General features: G+C 37.7%; 1 protein-coding gene across 1 annotated transcript; it reads right to left on the bottom strand.

Moving 5' to 3' along the window:
- Positions 1–158: 158 nt before the first annotated feature.
- Positions 159–16,554, bottom strand: vps36 (vacuolar protein sorting 36 homolog). Its single transcript, XM_088639528.1, has 14 exons — positions 16,291–16,554; positions 15,798–15,866; positions 15,397–15,467; positions 14,514–14,628; positions 13,774–13,863; positions 12,920–13,006; positions 8,579–8,611; positions 8,416–8,493; positions 7,134–7,268; positions 6,491–6,556; positions 3,523–3,587; positions 2,015–2,099; positions 1,390–1,466; positions 159–545 (listed from the first exon to the last, which is right to left on the bottom strand). The coding sequence occupies exons 1-14, from the start codon at positions 16,384–16,386 to the stop codon at positions 464–466; spliced, it is 1,149 nt and encodes a 382-aa protein (XP_088495654.1). The 5' UTR covers positions 16,387–16,554; the 3' UTR covers positions 159–463.
- Between the last annotated feature and the right edge of the window lie 107 nt (positions 16,555–16,661).

Here is a 16,661-nt window from a genome sequence, read left to right as displayed (position 1 = left end):
AAAATGTTCACTAGGGCTTGTGTACAGGATGTTGTAACCCCAAAATCAGGGATAATATCACTGAAAAATGATACATGCAAGGTAGCCTGACCATTCACACTATCTTCCCTATGCAGACTGCTAAATAAGAGTAAAATCAAGTCACATTACACAAAGGGTAAAAGTCTAACAATGTGCAGACCAGCCAACTATTTATTCTTAAAGAACTGAAGAGCAACGGAGTCCAGGTTTTAAATCACAAATAAAGCTGATTCAATCCAATTTCGACGTGAAGAGCTGAAGCTTGCCATCCTTGACAGAGGCGACAAGCAGGTCGGTGTGTTTTCATAACTCAGTCTTGCCACACTCACAGAGGGCTGTACCCACCCAGAACATAAAGTACAGGCTATGGTCCATTGGAGCAGAACTTTTCAAGTACCAAGTATCTGAGATATTCTTTACATTGGCATTGTCTCTTTTTATCTTAGAACAAGTTGGGATAAAATCGCAAGCCCTCCACAGAATCATCTCTGCAAAGGTGTCCCATCTTCTCAGCAAGAAGCAGCCTGCAAACAGAAAAAAAAGAAAAAATGCACAAATATTGTCTTTATTGCTTTATATTCACAATATAACCTTGGGATGCCAGCTAAATCTAATTTAATAAGGTAACTAAATGAATGTTCATATAACAGTTCCAGCTACTTTTTGACAGTTACAAACACAGCAACGCTTTGAACGTGTGGTGTAATGTGATGTGTACATCAAACTCTAACCTCACCCTGCAGTGTTACTCTACATTTACAGCTGACCTCTGCCACTGGCTTCAGGTTTGTTGAATGCAAAACCTATGCACAAAAAATAAATACTACAAAAAGGAGACAAAATCCATAAGAAATAAAAATAGGTCCTCTTTTAATGGATGTAAAACATAAGTGTGTTTACAGCAGATGTTTTGTTTTGTTTTTTACTTTTTTGGCTATGGGTTATGGAAAACTGAACAAAACCTCTCCATGCACGTTGTGAGGTCTTTGCTCAGTCTAAGTATCTGCTTTGTGAGAAATTAAAATACCTCTGTTTGCCAAAAGTAAAATGCACTTATTCCCAGTACTGAACATTGACTCTACTGTATAAAAAGGTAAGATAAAAGCAGACAGTTCACACATTCTGCTTGGGAAGATAGACTTCTCAAATAATATGTTGGAGTGATATTACATTGGCATAAATTTACAGTGTATATTATTTATATTTTCTACTTCTTTATATTTCAGAAGGGAAAAGGTAATCAGTCCAGGGTTGCTAAGACATTAATAAGCCACACATCAGAAAGAAGAAATACCTCAACAGTTTTCTTTAACAGTTTTCACATTCTGTATTTTATATCATTTTATTGCTAATACTGTATACCAATACCTCTCTTTTGCAAGAAGAACTGAGAGTCCTAGAAGTTTTGCAAACTCTTCTGAGGTCAGAGAGCCTTTTTCAGTCACCTGCAGAAAAGAAAACTGAATATTTATCATTGTAACAGTTTTCATTAGAACATAAAAACAAAATTAACAGATTACACTTCCTTTTTGTTAATCCATGTGTTAATCCAATTTGTCACACAAAGGCCTTGCTTTGCGATTTCCACAATAATTGGTTAGTTCTATTATTTTATTGTTATGAATGAAGAATTTTAGAAAAATATATAAAACGTTAAAGTAATGGCTGTTTGGATTATTTTGGAGGTTTAGCTTTTGGAAGCACATGTGCTATGGACCTGCATCTGATGGAAAATTGCAATCAGACATTCTCCATAAAAGATGTATTTGTCTTCCAGATCAACATCTGGTTATAATATTCAATCCCATAGGCATTCCTAGTCCGCTCATGCATGGTGTCTAGCTGAAAGCTATTTGGAACCTCTGGGCACTGAAAAGTTGTACAGGAAACTACACAACCTTTATTAAATCTAACTGTGTAGTCTGATGTGTTTTTCATGAGTTTATAGAACAGATCACTTAACCTGAAATTGTAAGGCAAATAAAAAGCTTACATTATCAAGTGCTGAAGCAATCATTTCTTCTTCACTATGGGACTGTAGCTGAACAACCATAACACCACTGTCAAAAACTCGTAACCTAGAACACAAGAATGTGACACCATATACTATTAATTTCCTCCTGATTACCATGACATTTAAAATGACACAGTGGGACATCATACATGTAGGTAAGACCCTAAGTGCAACTGTTGTTGAATTTTATTTGATTTCACAACTCACACAGTCACTTCCTGCCACTTTATATTAGAAAAATACTGGCTGTTAACCTTGATTACATATGTGAAGCAAAATTAATTCTATTTAGACCATTCTTCATTTTACCATCCTGAAACTGTGGGGGCTCATTACTATTGTTTCCCAAAATTCCTAGTGAGTGTTTATACTTTAAATACACCTGCTTATGCCTGATAGGTGTTCTTTGTAAAACACATACAGTTGCAAGAAAAGGTTTGTGAACCCTTTGGAATTACCTGGATTTCTGCATTAATTACTCATAAAAAATGTGATCTAATTTTTAACTAAGTCACAATAATAGACAAACACAATCTGCTTAAACAAATAACACACAAACAATTGTACTTCTTCTTGTCAATACTGAATGCATTGTTTAAACATTCACTGTCCAGGTTTGAAAAAATATTTTTGTATTATTGTGTTTGTCCATTATTGTGACTTAGTTGAAGATCAGACCACATTTTTATGAGTAATTAATTCAGAAATCCAGGTAATTCCAAAGGGTTCACAAACTTTTCCTTGCCCTTATCCAGGTTGACTCACAATATGTATACACTGTCTATGAGGTTTTCTTGTCCTTCAACAATACACATCAATCCAGTGAGTATTGTTCACACACAACAACCTAACAAAATGTAAAATTCAACTAGCACAGCCTGGCAGAGCAAAGCAAGCACTGTGCTGAGCAAAAAAAACAGTAACATTTAAAACAGTATAGAGTGAGATCATTAAGCAAAATAGAAGAACAAATCGCACTGCTAGCCTGACATTCAATACCACACCTAAGAATGAGACCACAGGTGTTGTCTGAATATTATAGTATATATACAGTATTGTATGAGACTATTTACTAAAAAGGTAAAAATGTAGTGACTAGCTATGGAATTTCCAATAGTTCTTCACAAATATTGTGGCTAATTGTCTGAAGCTATGAGTCTGTCCTTCAATTAATACCTATTTCTCAGTCAGCTTGACATGACAAAATGAAGTCTGGCACACTTCTATGCAATGTTGCATTTTGGGATGCAGACAAAGTACCATTCTCATAACAAATGGATATAAAAAATCCTCACCAGAAAGTACTAAAACTGGGCTTTCTAAAACTAGACAAATTCTTTGAACATCTGCCCATTTATTTTATAAAAGACTTAAAACCAGAAGTGTCTTAACAAAACAGGATGTGGAAATGGAAGCTATCAATGGAATTCACTCAGGCTGCTGGCATTACTGTCAGTAGCCACCTTGTTCTCAGACAGTACACTCACCTCAAAGGCAGCTTCAGGGACTCAAACATTCTGCAGGCATTTACCAAATCCTCAGGGGATAGCAACTGAAAGGAAACACGTACAAAAAGCCATGACAAGTGTGTGCACTGCGGAGATCACAACAGGACAGTGCCGATGTCCGGAGAGCTTTCCTGAGACAGGAAAACGCAATTAGCGCAGGCGAAGATGGCTGCTTTTAGGATTCTTTTGTTCCAGAATCTCATCCGCCCAGGTCTATCTAGAAACCCCTCAAAGTGAGTTCATCAGACTTTCAGGATTTCCTTAAGCATTTCTGTACAGGGATAACATCCACAGACCAATCACATTGGCATTGATGCAACAGAAGGCCTTGTTCAGAACTCAGAATGCTCCCCTCTTTGCCCTCTCAATCCTAATAGTGCCTCACAATATAGAACTGTAACAAGCTTTAGAATTTTCCCAACATTTGATATATATTTGCAATTGTTAAATAAAACGTAAGAAAACCGCAAAGCCCTACAGCGGGTGGTGAAAACTGCCCAGTTAATCTCTGGGGTTGCCCTCCCATCTATACAGGACATTTATGACAGACGGTGCTTGAGGAAAACTCTAAGCATCATCAAAGACCCCACAAATCCCATCTACAGACTGTATGACCATCTGGAAAACGGTACCGGAGCATTCGTGCCCAGACTACCAGACTCAGAGACAGTATCAAACTATTAAACTCCCAGCCACTCTCACCTACGATCTGAACCTCACAGTGCCTTCTTTATTTCTTACCAAAAACTCACACATTGAAATCTATCTCTACCTTACATGTCGAAAAGCTCACTCCCCATTATTTCTATCCTTTTATTTCATTATGTTGATGTATGTTTTTGCACATCTGATGTTGTTTTTGCACATTACCTGTTACCTTTTTGTTGTTTTGCACATTGCCTGTTGTTGTTTTGCACATTGCCTGTTGTCTCTGTCTTTCTTTTATTATACAATTGTATTGTTGTTGTTTTTTGTACTACGTATCGTCTGAGAGCTAGCTAAATAGCATTTTGTTATACCATATACTGTACCTGTATATGAGTATAATGACAATAAACTTGAACTTGAACTTGAAAAGTCCTAAAAAGACATGGAATCAGATAACATCTTGTTAAAAAGAAGTATGATCAATTTTTGTTTTTACACATTAGGCTATATAAACCAACACCAGGTATAGGATTCTTTTGAGTAGCTAGCTTGCTTCGATGTAAATAGGCAAAGATATACTTAGATGATAGTATATATAGAGAGAATTTTCTCTTTCACTTGATTAGTTTGTATAAGAACATGCAGCCCATAAAACAAACATGGATCACATTAATATGATTGTGATATATGAACATCACATTAATAATCAATGGGTATCTTACTCGTATTTTTCTGTACGTTGGGCTGTGTGTGGGAGCACTTTTCAGTAAAATGTGACGGGTACAAAATAACAAGAGATTTTGTTAAGCCCTTGATAGACATGAGTCCATGAGAAGTAGAAAAACAAGCAATTTTCTCTCATAAGCAAAGCAACTGTCTACATGTTTACTTGCACATTGTCTATTGTTTGTTTGTACATTGTCTTGATGCACTGTTTGCACTTTGTTTTGTTTTTTACTCTTGTTTTACAATCAAGAGACTTTCTGTAAGTAAGAATTCCATTGTACCAGTACCGGTTACATATGGCAATAAAGTTCAAGTTCAAGTTCAAGTTCAACAGGTACAGCATTTAAGGAATCCAATGTTGTTCCCTTCCCATCTTTTTCAGTGATGAAAGAAGTTGATCTCCCGGGACCTTGTGAAATTCCCTAAGTCACATCCTCATTTAGTACCTCTCTTTGTAATCAGATTTGTATTCTCTGCATCAAGATTAAAGACTTTTTCAACATGCTGTTTTATTCAGATTTTCTAACCTTTTTCTAATCTTTCTAACTTTTATTTTTTTTAAATAAAACAGATAATCGGAAAATGGAGAGGTGAATGTGTTATTTAAAGCATCCAAGTTCTGCATCCAAATTGCTTTAGGGTTAATAGCAGCAGAACATTTTCAATCATGCCATATTCATCCTGTTTAATATTAAATCGTACCAGCACACGTTGTGCTCGCTGCTGAAATACTGTGTGCAGTGCGCGATGGGGCAGTTTCCTGGTGGGACCACTTGTGAGTATAATGATATACTCACAACAAACGTATTTATCTAAAACTGCCAGAGCTCTAGATAACAGATGTGACATGATATACAGCATATCACTGAAGTGTAATAGTGCATCAGAAAAAAGGCAGACATTGTGGCAAAGAAACAATGTGCTACCTATACTGGCATTCAGATTAAACACAGTAAAGTGCCTAAATACCAAATCAGATAAAGAGACAAATTGTTTGATGTTCTGTCAAGATAACATTACTCCAAAGGTGAATAACAACAATCCATCCTTAAGAGGTCATCCAATATTTCTCTGTATTATATTATGCACCAGAAATTTTGAGATAAAGTACAATAATCCCATATCCCCACTTCCAGGCCAAGTGAAGAGAAGACCAAGTGGTCTAGAAACCCTCATCACTCCCTCACAGCCATCCAGATGGCTTCTTCTGCCTTTCCTAATTCCAAGTTGCTTAAACCAGGGTCAAGTGGGATCACAGTCACGTCTGATTATACTGCCACCCCAATTAGAAAGGTAATTAGCCAATCCATTCTCCTAGAGAGGCCTGGATGATTTGCGCTGGCAGAAGAGACTTAGATTTGGGTCAGAGTACATATGATCTTTATCAGTCAAGAAGTAAAATGCCAATGCCAAAGGCAATGTTCATTATTTTGTCTGGCATGCGCCAACATGAAACTGGACATCTATTTTTCATGTATGGAGAAAGGGAATGAAAAATAAACTGAGTCAAAGCAACAGATTAAGAAAAGGAGCACACATTAAAAATAAGAGGACTGGGTGGTCCCAATCTTACCTCCATCCCACGGGCTCGATTGACTAAACAATAAACTTCACTCAAAGCCATCATGCCTCCTCTCTCCTTTAAAAAAGAAAAAAAATACTCCTTTTTATGGGCAAATACACTAATGTCAATAGCAGTGAATCTGACTTGGCATTCAAAAGCAAAGAGTATCACACAGGGAGAAAAGGCTATGTCGGTGTGTCAGAGAAAGCTCTGCTGATGAGAGCAGGCAGAGGCAGCCATCCTTAAATGTCTCAAGAACACTTAGTTGTAAAGCTATATGGACCTCACTGCACACCAGCATAGGTCGCCAGGCCTCATCCGCTAGAAATGTTCACAGGTAGAAACTCGCTGTAAAAAAGGGGGATCTGGTTAGACTGTGGGGGCCACAGAACATTGCTCAGTGTTGAAATTCAATGTTCAAGCTGCTCAGGCAGATGTCATCACCCCACTCTTCAATTCGCTCATTGTCTCCTCATGATCAAATTCATAGATTAAACAACTCAAAGGAAATTAAGCGAAATAAGAGCATTCACTCATATGGGGCTTGCAGCTGCGAAGTGAAGCTGGACATCCGTGTTCCAAATGGGAAAAACAAACTGGATTAGTGCAGAAATACACTGGTAGCAGATGGAATATAATGAGGGCTTCGTACCTGCAGAGGGACCAGCAGCATGTCTCCCAGCTGTTTGGCTAGCTGCATGTGGTAATGTGTACCAGAGCCATGGGTTTCCCTGGTGACTGGGTTTGCTATGCCCATACTCAATAGATAAGATTTAAAACGGATAGTCTGTTGGGAAGAGTCAGGATAGCAATAAGCACGGGATTCAGTTTAACCAATGGGTTTAACACAACCATTAGAATATTCAAGAGATCTATGAAACTTTAAGACAACTCTTAATTTACATTTTGAGTATTTTATTGTATGATTCTTCATCTGAAATTGCAGAAAAGCACAAAGGTAAGAATAGTATCGCTTTGCTGCTCTTTGGTTTTTGACATTTGAGACTTAAATGCACGTGTGTAGGATATACTGTAAATATAATAAGCACAAAACCTTACCATGTGACAGATAACCTCAATTTGAAATGGTGATTCAAAGAAATTTACAATTTAATCTCTGTCACACAAAAAATGGCAAAACACACTTTAAAAAAAATTAAATAAAATATCATTCAAAAAGTAGATTTCCTCATGAGCATTTAGGATTATAGGTAAGGCAGGAGAAAGACTTAAATAGGAATAGATGGTTCTTAAATGTTCTGAGAGACTTGTTCAAAGCCACTGCTAATAGTCCTGCCAAGCAGGCTTAACAGTCCATGTGTTGGCAAAGAGACTCTAATCCAATAATGTTAAGATGCTTATGTTTATAAAGCAACATGCTTTTTCACGCCTGGAGAACACAAGAGTATTTCACAGAAGAAGAGGTCCCTAACAATGTAATTATTACATTCTGCTCTGCCAGGCTCAGGCTCTTAACTATACAGAATCTCCCCAGTGGAGCAGAAACATAAATGACAATTCAACTTTGTATTTTCAAAATTGTATTTTCTTTAACATTTTTTATTGTTTGACTGTCATAATAACTGTTATTGTTAATATAGAAAGACCTTTCTGCTTTTTAAAAGACTTCTCAAAGGCACCTATGAGGAGTTGTACTGCAGAGGTTAAACTGCACTGTCAAATAACTATTACAGAAAATGAATATGGGGCACCATTCACCAAGGTCCCCTAAAATTTCCTTTCATTTTTGGGTTTGAGTTTCAAAAGCCTTCATTTTGCAGTAAAACTATTTGTTAAATACTTGGCTCCCTAAGCATATTTTTAAAGAATTTTGTCCTCTGATACTGTGAACTGTGAAGGACAAACTAAATAAACCCACCATGACCCAGAATTTCCTTCATGGACTAAAAGTGTCAATCAAAAACAATGCTTACCTCATCTTCTGTGATGTCCCCTTGTTTTTCTTTGATTTTGTTAGCTATGGATTTGGATAATTCTACCATTTCTTTTGCCTGAGGAAAAGAAGAACAATTTAACTCTGTAATGCACCATCACATGATAAGGATAATCATATACAGCTGACTTATCAAATATTACCTTTTCCATAAGCTTGCTGAGATCTTCAAAAGCCTGTGGGAAAGGAATGAGAAACTTGAAATCCAGTTCCAAAATAACACACTTATTGTTTTTCTGTCACATGTATTTAATCAAATGCAATGCAAGTCCTGTCTCTTAAAGAATTAAACTCTTTAAAACAGTTTTCTAAACAGAAGCATGCAAATTAATCTAAAAATCTATTTTTTAATTAAATAAAAGTAGAAGATTCCTTTACAGAATATACAGTAAATGTCATGAACCAGGTACAGAAAGTCAGCCTGCATAAGGGATTACAGTGCAACCTCTTTTATATTGTCACCCTTTGTACTAATGCATCGTAGGATTTTACAAAATGAGAACGCATAATATCCACAAACACGACTTGGAAAAAGAAATACTACCCACAAAAAGCTATGGAACATCATATAACTAAAATAATATTTATTTTATTATATATATTTATAGATCATGTATTTGGTGCTGCATGACCATCAACGGTAATAATGAGATCGTCAGATAAATGTAATAATGATAATTAATAATTGCTTACACTTATATAGCGCTTTTCTGGACATTCCACTCAAAGCGCTTTACAGGTAATGGGGACTCCCCTCCACCACCACCAATGTGCAGCATCCACCTGGATGATGCGACGGCAGCCATAGTGCGCCAGAACGCTCACCACACATCAGCTGTCAGTGGGGAGGAGAGCAGAGTGATGAAGCCAATTTATTGATGAGGATTATTAGGAAGCCATGATGCCCTGGGATTTTTAATGACCACAGAGAGTCAGGACCTCAGTTTTACGTCTCATTCAAAGGACGGCGCCTGTTTACAGTAGAGTGTCCCTGTCACTATAGTGGGGCATTAGGACCCACATGGACCGCAGTGTGATTGCCCCCTGCTGGCCCCACTAACACCTCTTCCAGCAGCAACCTTAGATTTTCCCAGGCTCACACCTGCTTAGCTTCAGTGGGTTGCCAGTTGTGAGCTGCAGAGTGATATGGCTGCTAAATGTAAAATATTAATGAGGTTATTTATTCCAATAAAACACAGGAGACCACAACAGTAGTTTTATTCTCATCCAACAAGGAGTCATAAAACTGCACAATAACTGTATCGAGTAATACACTCTCAAGCATCAATAACAGCCTCAGTAACATCAATGTCACTTCCTAGCTTACAAATGCCACCTTGGGGATGTTCTGCTCCTCTGCAAGCACAAAGCAGTAACAGAAAGTCACATGGTTAATGATAATGATGAGTCAGATGTCTACACAATTGAGCTCAGAGGTGCTCAAATGGGGCTCGAGACAGAAGACAGTTCAGGCCAATCCACTTGAGGCCTGAACCCCAACTTCTCACAGACGACATGTAACAGTCATCCATGACTATTAAATACAATCCACCCAGTGAACATTTTCAAAAGCTAACAGTGAAACATGAACCAGGAGACACATGTGGAAGGGCATAGAAGTAGAGGCTCTTCTTTACCAGCAGTCTTCTGATGCAGTGTTTGTTTACTCATTTCTACACTCATTGCATATGCCAGGTGCACCCTATCAAACTACAGAACTACATACAATACTGAACTGAAATCAGTGGGATTGAAAAATACAACCTGTAAAACAGGCAAGATACAACTGACAAAGAAATGACAATGCAACTTGAAAAGACAGTGCAAGCCAGTTGGGTTTTTAAAGTGGAAACCATTTCAGTGTCTTAATAAAGATGGTGTCCAATTCTTTACAAAGGGACAAATTAAAATAATAACCTTGGCATCTTCATCTAAGGATTACAAGATCATTTATTTCCCAGCAGACACACATTGGGTTTATACACAGTGTACAGCCTTGGGTGAGAAATTTCCAAGACAAGATGTGGACCACTGAAAGTCAAAGACCTCAATCAGTGGAGTCTCAGTAACATGGGAAGAAGCTAAAACAAGTACTGGGTACAATTCTTGTTGAATTGAGGGTTCAAAGCTTTTAACATTATTCAAACTCCGGTCCGTCCATGAGGGGTGAGTCTGGGAACAAAAGGCCAGTGCACACACACACACCTAGCAGGAACTTCCTCTGATAAACAATGGGCTGCACTGCTCTGTTCTTATCAGCCACACACAGCACAGGCAGGAAGCCTTTGGGAAAATGCAAGAGCACCAGAAAAAGAAAATCTATCATCCATCAATGAAACCAAAACTGATGCTAAGAGCCAGCCTCATTTCATAGACTCCATTCCCGTGGTGCAATCTGCCACAAACAGCTGCAACAGGCTTTGATATGTTCATATCTGCTCTCATTATTATTATTATTCGGAAGAAAGAGCCCAGGACATGACTGCTGTTCTAACCATATTTGTTGTTTTTGCCACTGGCCATTAAAAAAAAATACAATTATAACTGAACAAAATATTATTTTTGTGACTGATTGAAGCACTTATCTATTCCAGTGTTTGGAATCACTTTCATGCTCTGGATGTAGGTGGACCAATACTAATTGGAGCCACCATATGTACGTTTTATCAAATGAAAACTTCAGTTCCTACATGCTTTACTAAATTATTAGCACTCTGGTATTAGTAGCAATGAAGATCAGATCACCACATTATTTTCATGGGATATATGGTATAAAGTAAAATGTGAATTGCAGATAAATATATTCTATGTTCTTTAAAAAATAAACAACAAAAACACTGACAAAAACAGGTCTAACATGACATAATAAATAACAATTAAGGTGTACCTTTTTCATAATCAAAACCTTTAGTTGTACAGTCTGCCTTATTTATGCTTACATGTTCATGCTTCCATTATTTATGCTTATATATGGCATACGTATATATAGGTTTACATACGTATAACAAAGGAGAGCACTCATTAAAAAAGTGTCTAGAAAACATGTTGTACAAAATTGCAAAATAACTAAGTAAAGTGAAGTCATTTTGGAGTCTAAAGTTATTCTTGCATCGTATATTTTTAGATCTATTTCAAAGTCTCAACAATATGTTACATGTTGATAAAATAGCTGTCATTTTATCTTTGAGATCTCTGTGCTCAATGAAGTGCGTACTTCTGTCTCAAACTGCCATAGAAACCGCTGATTGAGTTGCAGCCTTATTGTTTACAACTGGGTGTATTCCATTGCCTATTTTCATTATTTAGATCTACTGACTGACAAATGAAGTTCACAGGACACAGAAGCTTTCAACAGGAACTTTTTTAGAGACAAGTCCCTGACCTCAGCTGCGGTTCCTCACATTGAGAGATGTTAATCACTGTCTGCCCAAGATGTGCTCAAATTGGCCTGTAAACTTGCTGAGGCTAAGAACATTAGAAAGATTACCAATGACGGCAAACTATTCTTCCCATCTTGGTCATTTAAGAAGGGTTAAACAGAGCGGTTCTCATATTTATCTGCTTGTAGGGGAGTCATAAATTTCTCATTTTTATAACTTTTCTGTATACAGTACGTAATGTATGCATTATTAATTATATCGTGTAAACTAAAACTGCAAGCTATCGGATTAACGGTAAGGTTTGGAAAGGCCAATCAGAGGTCCTGCTAAAAGAAAAAGTGGATATTGTGTGATGAACTCCCAGGGACATTTTGATTTAGATGAGCTATCAACAAATTTGTCATTTGATATTGCAGATGTGTTGTATTTACTTTTGTACTGTTTTTGTGAAATAAATATTACAAACATCACTCCAGGTTTCAATGCTTAGTAATTTCCATTCTTCTTTCAGTGGTACACCTTGTGCTTGATAACACAAAGTTTAATAAATAAAGTTAATAATAATTAAGTTATTAAAGACGTTTAATAACAGATCTGTTAAAGATCTTTCTAGATCTACTACATATTTCTAAGGGCTCTATTTAAAAGTGTGCATATTTCAGGATTCCTTCAACACTAAAATTAAAGTAAAGATAAGAAATTAAAATAAGACAACCTAACTACTTTTAAGGATGTTTTACTTTGCATTGTGCATTTACCACTTACATTCAAAAACATATTTTTGCCTCATGTCAGCATGTGGGTGTGTATTATTATTTTTTGGTCAGAAGCAAAAAGCCCTTCTGAGGGATAAATACTGCCATATAAAGAAAAGAAAAATTGGAATTGTTTTCAGAATCAAAGAGCACATAATCTTTATCACTGTAATAAATCTCTTCATTGGAACAGCCCACTGCGTGCATCCCGCTGGCCGGTGGAGGGTGTCTGGGGTGGAGCAGGAAGCACAGTGGACCAGACCAGACAGATGGATGACCTCAGATCTCAGATCCAGGCTCTCCTTCCAGCAAACCTTGACCAACAACCCCCCCGGCTCTCGCCCCTCACCTCTGAAATGTTTTTGTCCGTCTCTTTTCGTTTTTCCTCCAGCTTCCTCTCAATACCCACAATTCCAACAGCCCGGGTTCTTCCTGCCTGCAAGCCAAACAAGGAACGAGGAAGGAAACGTTAACAATGCCTTGCATGTCTGTCTCCATCAAGGCCATGGGCACAGCATGAGAAACTGCCTTTACTGCATCAAAGAAGGGAAAAAAACCCATTCAGGCAACCCCTCTCAGCTTGGGTTTAGTTAAGATTAAAAAAACAAAATCACATCAAAGAACTCCAGTGCTAACTTAAAACAGTTCTAACAATCATTTAGGGATACCATAATTGGTATGCAAAATGTATCAATATGCTTTTTAATCTTGCATGACACATACTTTATGTAAGACAAACATAAATACGTATGGACACACAGACCTTAACTCAACCTGGGAGAGAGTTTAGAGCTCTAAGATGTTACGTCTCAGAACAGAATCTGACCTTTTCAGAGCAGAATCTACAGTATACCTTTTTTTTGTAGGGGTTGGCATCCCAAATACTGTAAAAACAGCACCACATGCTGGCCGAATGATGCATTACTTCCTCCTAAATGCACTGACAAATGCAAATGAAATTACTAAACTCATTCTAGATTTACAATAAGAAAAATGCTAATTTTAAACGATTATTTTCAATTTTAATTATAAATCCCTGCCAGGAAAGTTACTAACTCCAAGTTGCTGGTTCAATCAGTGATTATTACACCAAGAAGCAAGATACTAGACACAATATTCATGTGGTTGCAGACCAAGTGAGTTTCTCTGCCTAGTCACATTTAACATCCCACAGGTGAAGGCATGATGTGGAGATCTGGTCACCTGGGTTCCAGTACCAGTGGGAATGGCCTGGGAGGCTGGAGTCTGTTCCCATCGCCTCCGAGTCATTTCTTCTGACAGCCGCCTGTAAAACTTCACAGGGAAAATGAAACTGTGTGGTTGCTGCTATGACCACACTGGCAACTTAGAATTCGAGCATCCCCAGTGTTAGAATTGAGGGATATTTTCTTTGTCTAGTCTGGGTTTCAAAAATCTCGTTTTTGGGAAACAGGCGCATGGCAGGATAGAACCTAGATGAGATGTCAGTCCAGTGCAGGGTAGACACAAAAACACACACACACAGTCCTAAGGCTAATTCTTCCACAAGCCAATTAGCCTACTTTACTAGTATGTTTTTGGACTGTGGGAGAAAACTGGAGCACCTGGAGGAAATCCATGCAAACACAGAGAGAGAACACAAACTCCACACATACAGCACCCCAGGTCTGGAACTGAACCCAGGGCCCCAGCACTGCGAGACAGCAATGGTAACCACTGCTCCACTGTGCTGTCCACAATCACTAAATAAAAGTTGTAATTCCGAAAACATGTCTCTTTTACAATTGAGCCAAATTAAATCATTCTGCAATAAAACCAAGATTTCAAGACATTCATCCATTCTTTCTTTTGGTAAAGGATCTTAGTAATAGGGGATGCATATATAAGGTGTTTAATACAACTAGTTCATATACTGTGCATTATGGTTGCAATTCACTCTCTTTCAGTCTCGAGGGCTGATTTACCTCAATCTGACCATGCTCTTTGAAGGACAGTTTTATGTGGGAATACTTGCTGTTTTGGTATGGTCCCGGCTCCTTATTGGGTGATACAGGGTGAAGGTGAATTACTATTTTAGCACTGTATTGAAACAAGAGAAAATATGATGGGAAGTTACAATTAGTAAGTCAAGAACAAAAAGAAGAAATGAAATCAGTTGTGATGCAGAGTTTGAGCTTACGTGTGTGGAGTGCAACTACATTATGATTTAAAAAAACAGGCAAAGAGAGGAATTCTATAAGAAGAGAGAACTTCTAATTCATTGAATGAAGAAATAAAAATCTAATTGCATTTGGTGCACAATTCCTCTGTAAATACTGTACGTTTTCACTTCTGAAACCACGCAGGAGCAGGAAATCCATTTTTAAAACCTTGTAATTTTCTCAAGTGGGTAACTCCGTCAATACGTGTTGGCTGCAAAGGTACAAGTAAAGGTTTATTCCATGCTGAAAAGAGAAGTGTGCCTCCTTTTCAGAATTCTGAACTGCAGGTTTGTTGTCTCTGTTTTCAAATTGATTGGAAGTTACAGAAAAGCTGCTCCAAAAGTGTCTGGCTGACACCTGGAGAACACTTCATGTACTTTAAATGCTTCTTTTTGATTCTTCCAACATACGTCAGCTTGGGTTTTTTTTTTTCAAAATGTAGTAGACATGGCATAGGGGAGAGACACTTTACGAATGTGACCTGACATTCACTGATTGCAGCTGTTCCTGTCACTGGGACAGTGAGGGATAATGTAAAGAGGCAAGAGGAAAGGAGATTGAAAAATGGAAACGAAAGGACGAGACTGGAAACAGAAGTACTGTGACAACAGAAGAGCAGTCGGCTCCCTTCTACAGCTGCTTTTACCTTTTTCCAATCCCAGCTGCCTGCTCCTCAAAGAATATAACCTGTGACAGAGGAACGGCGATACAGCACTCCTGCAGAGAAGAGAAGGCAAAGTTGAGTGGAATTTTCCTCAGATGCCAATTCTGAACAAATAAATGTGGACTTGCAAAAGTAACTGAAATGTGTTCATAATGGCAAAGCAACTGGTAGCATTTTTACCAGTGTCACTGTGTGCAGAGGCCTTTTATTTTTTCATAATGTTATTTATTGAAACACAAGAGAATTAAAGAAATTCAGCATGATCATTTAAGAGTTTTTTGCACCGTGAAACGTCATTCCGATATGCACAAAATTCATAGAAGTTCACGTTGGAATGACGGTTCTATTACAACCATTTTGTATTATAGGGGGGAAAGACTTACATGATTCTTTTGGTCCCTCCAGATTAATCGGTGTGTACTCAGAAGAGCTGTCCCCACATCAAGCTTAGCCTGGCAAACAAGAGCATGCACAGGAGCAATTCAACAGCGAGGCATTTTCAACAACTAGTTAACAAGCCTAGGACCTATGTGCCTATGGAAACAGAATGGCATTATTTTGAACATAGCTGGATTCAATATTAATATTCAGGGCACAGAGGTTTAAATTTAGTTTGTGTTCGACTTATTTTGTTCTGAATTGCAGTACTACAGCACAAAGACCACACTTCTTTACAGAGCACGTTCACCTTTGCAAAATCACTCTTTAACTGTAAAACTGTACGTAGGCTGCTCCGTGAAATGTTAATATCAAATAATTGAACTACAAAACAACTCAGGACTGTTCGTCAATCTTAGATCCCCTTTTGTCTTAATACTAGGCCTAAATCCGGGGATCTCGGTCTATCCAGCATGAAAGTAAGGCTGCGGTTTGTACCTTCTCATCTCCGTCATACAGCCTGACTCCTCTCTGCTGAATCACTAAAGTTTCGTTCATTTCCAACAAGCCATTAGACCACACGAACCGGTCCATTTGTGATCACTAACCCTTTCACTTCACTATACAATGGCAACTTCAGTACAGAACAAGACTGTCACTGTATTTTTGTTTACTTCCTGTATGCTGCCTACTTTACTGCCTGAACGTTTTAAAACCAGTATAACATTGATACAGCACATCAAAGTTTCTTGTGAATTAATTTAATTTAAATTCTATTATTTTCAAAATTTAGAATCAAAGGAATATCAAAAACGGATATGATAAAAAGCGAGAAGGCAGAAAAGGATAGACCTGTCATCATCAGAACG

This window comes from Lepisosteus platostomus, chromosome 7, assembly GCF_059453375.1.
Source record: "Lepisosteus platostomus isolate fLepPlt1 chromosome 7, fLepPlt1.hap1, whole genome shotgun sequence".
NCBI lineage: Eukaryota > Metazoa > Chordata > Actinopteri > Semionotiformes > Lepisosteidae > Lepisosteus > Lepisosteus platostomus.
Note: the sequence above shows the minus strand (reverse complement) of the source record. Positions and strands in the feature narration are given on the sequence as shown.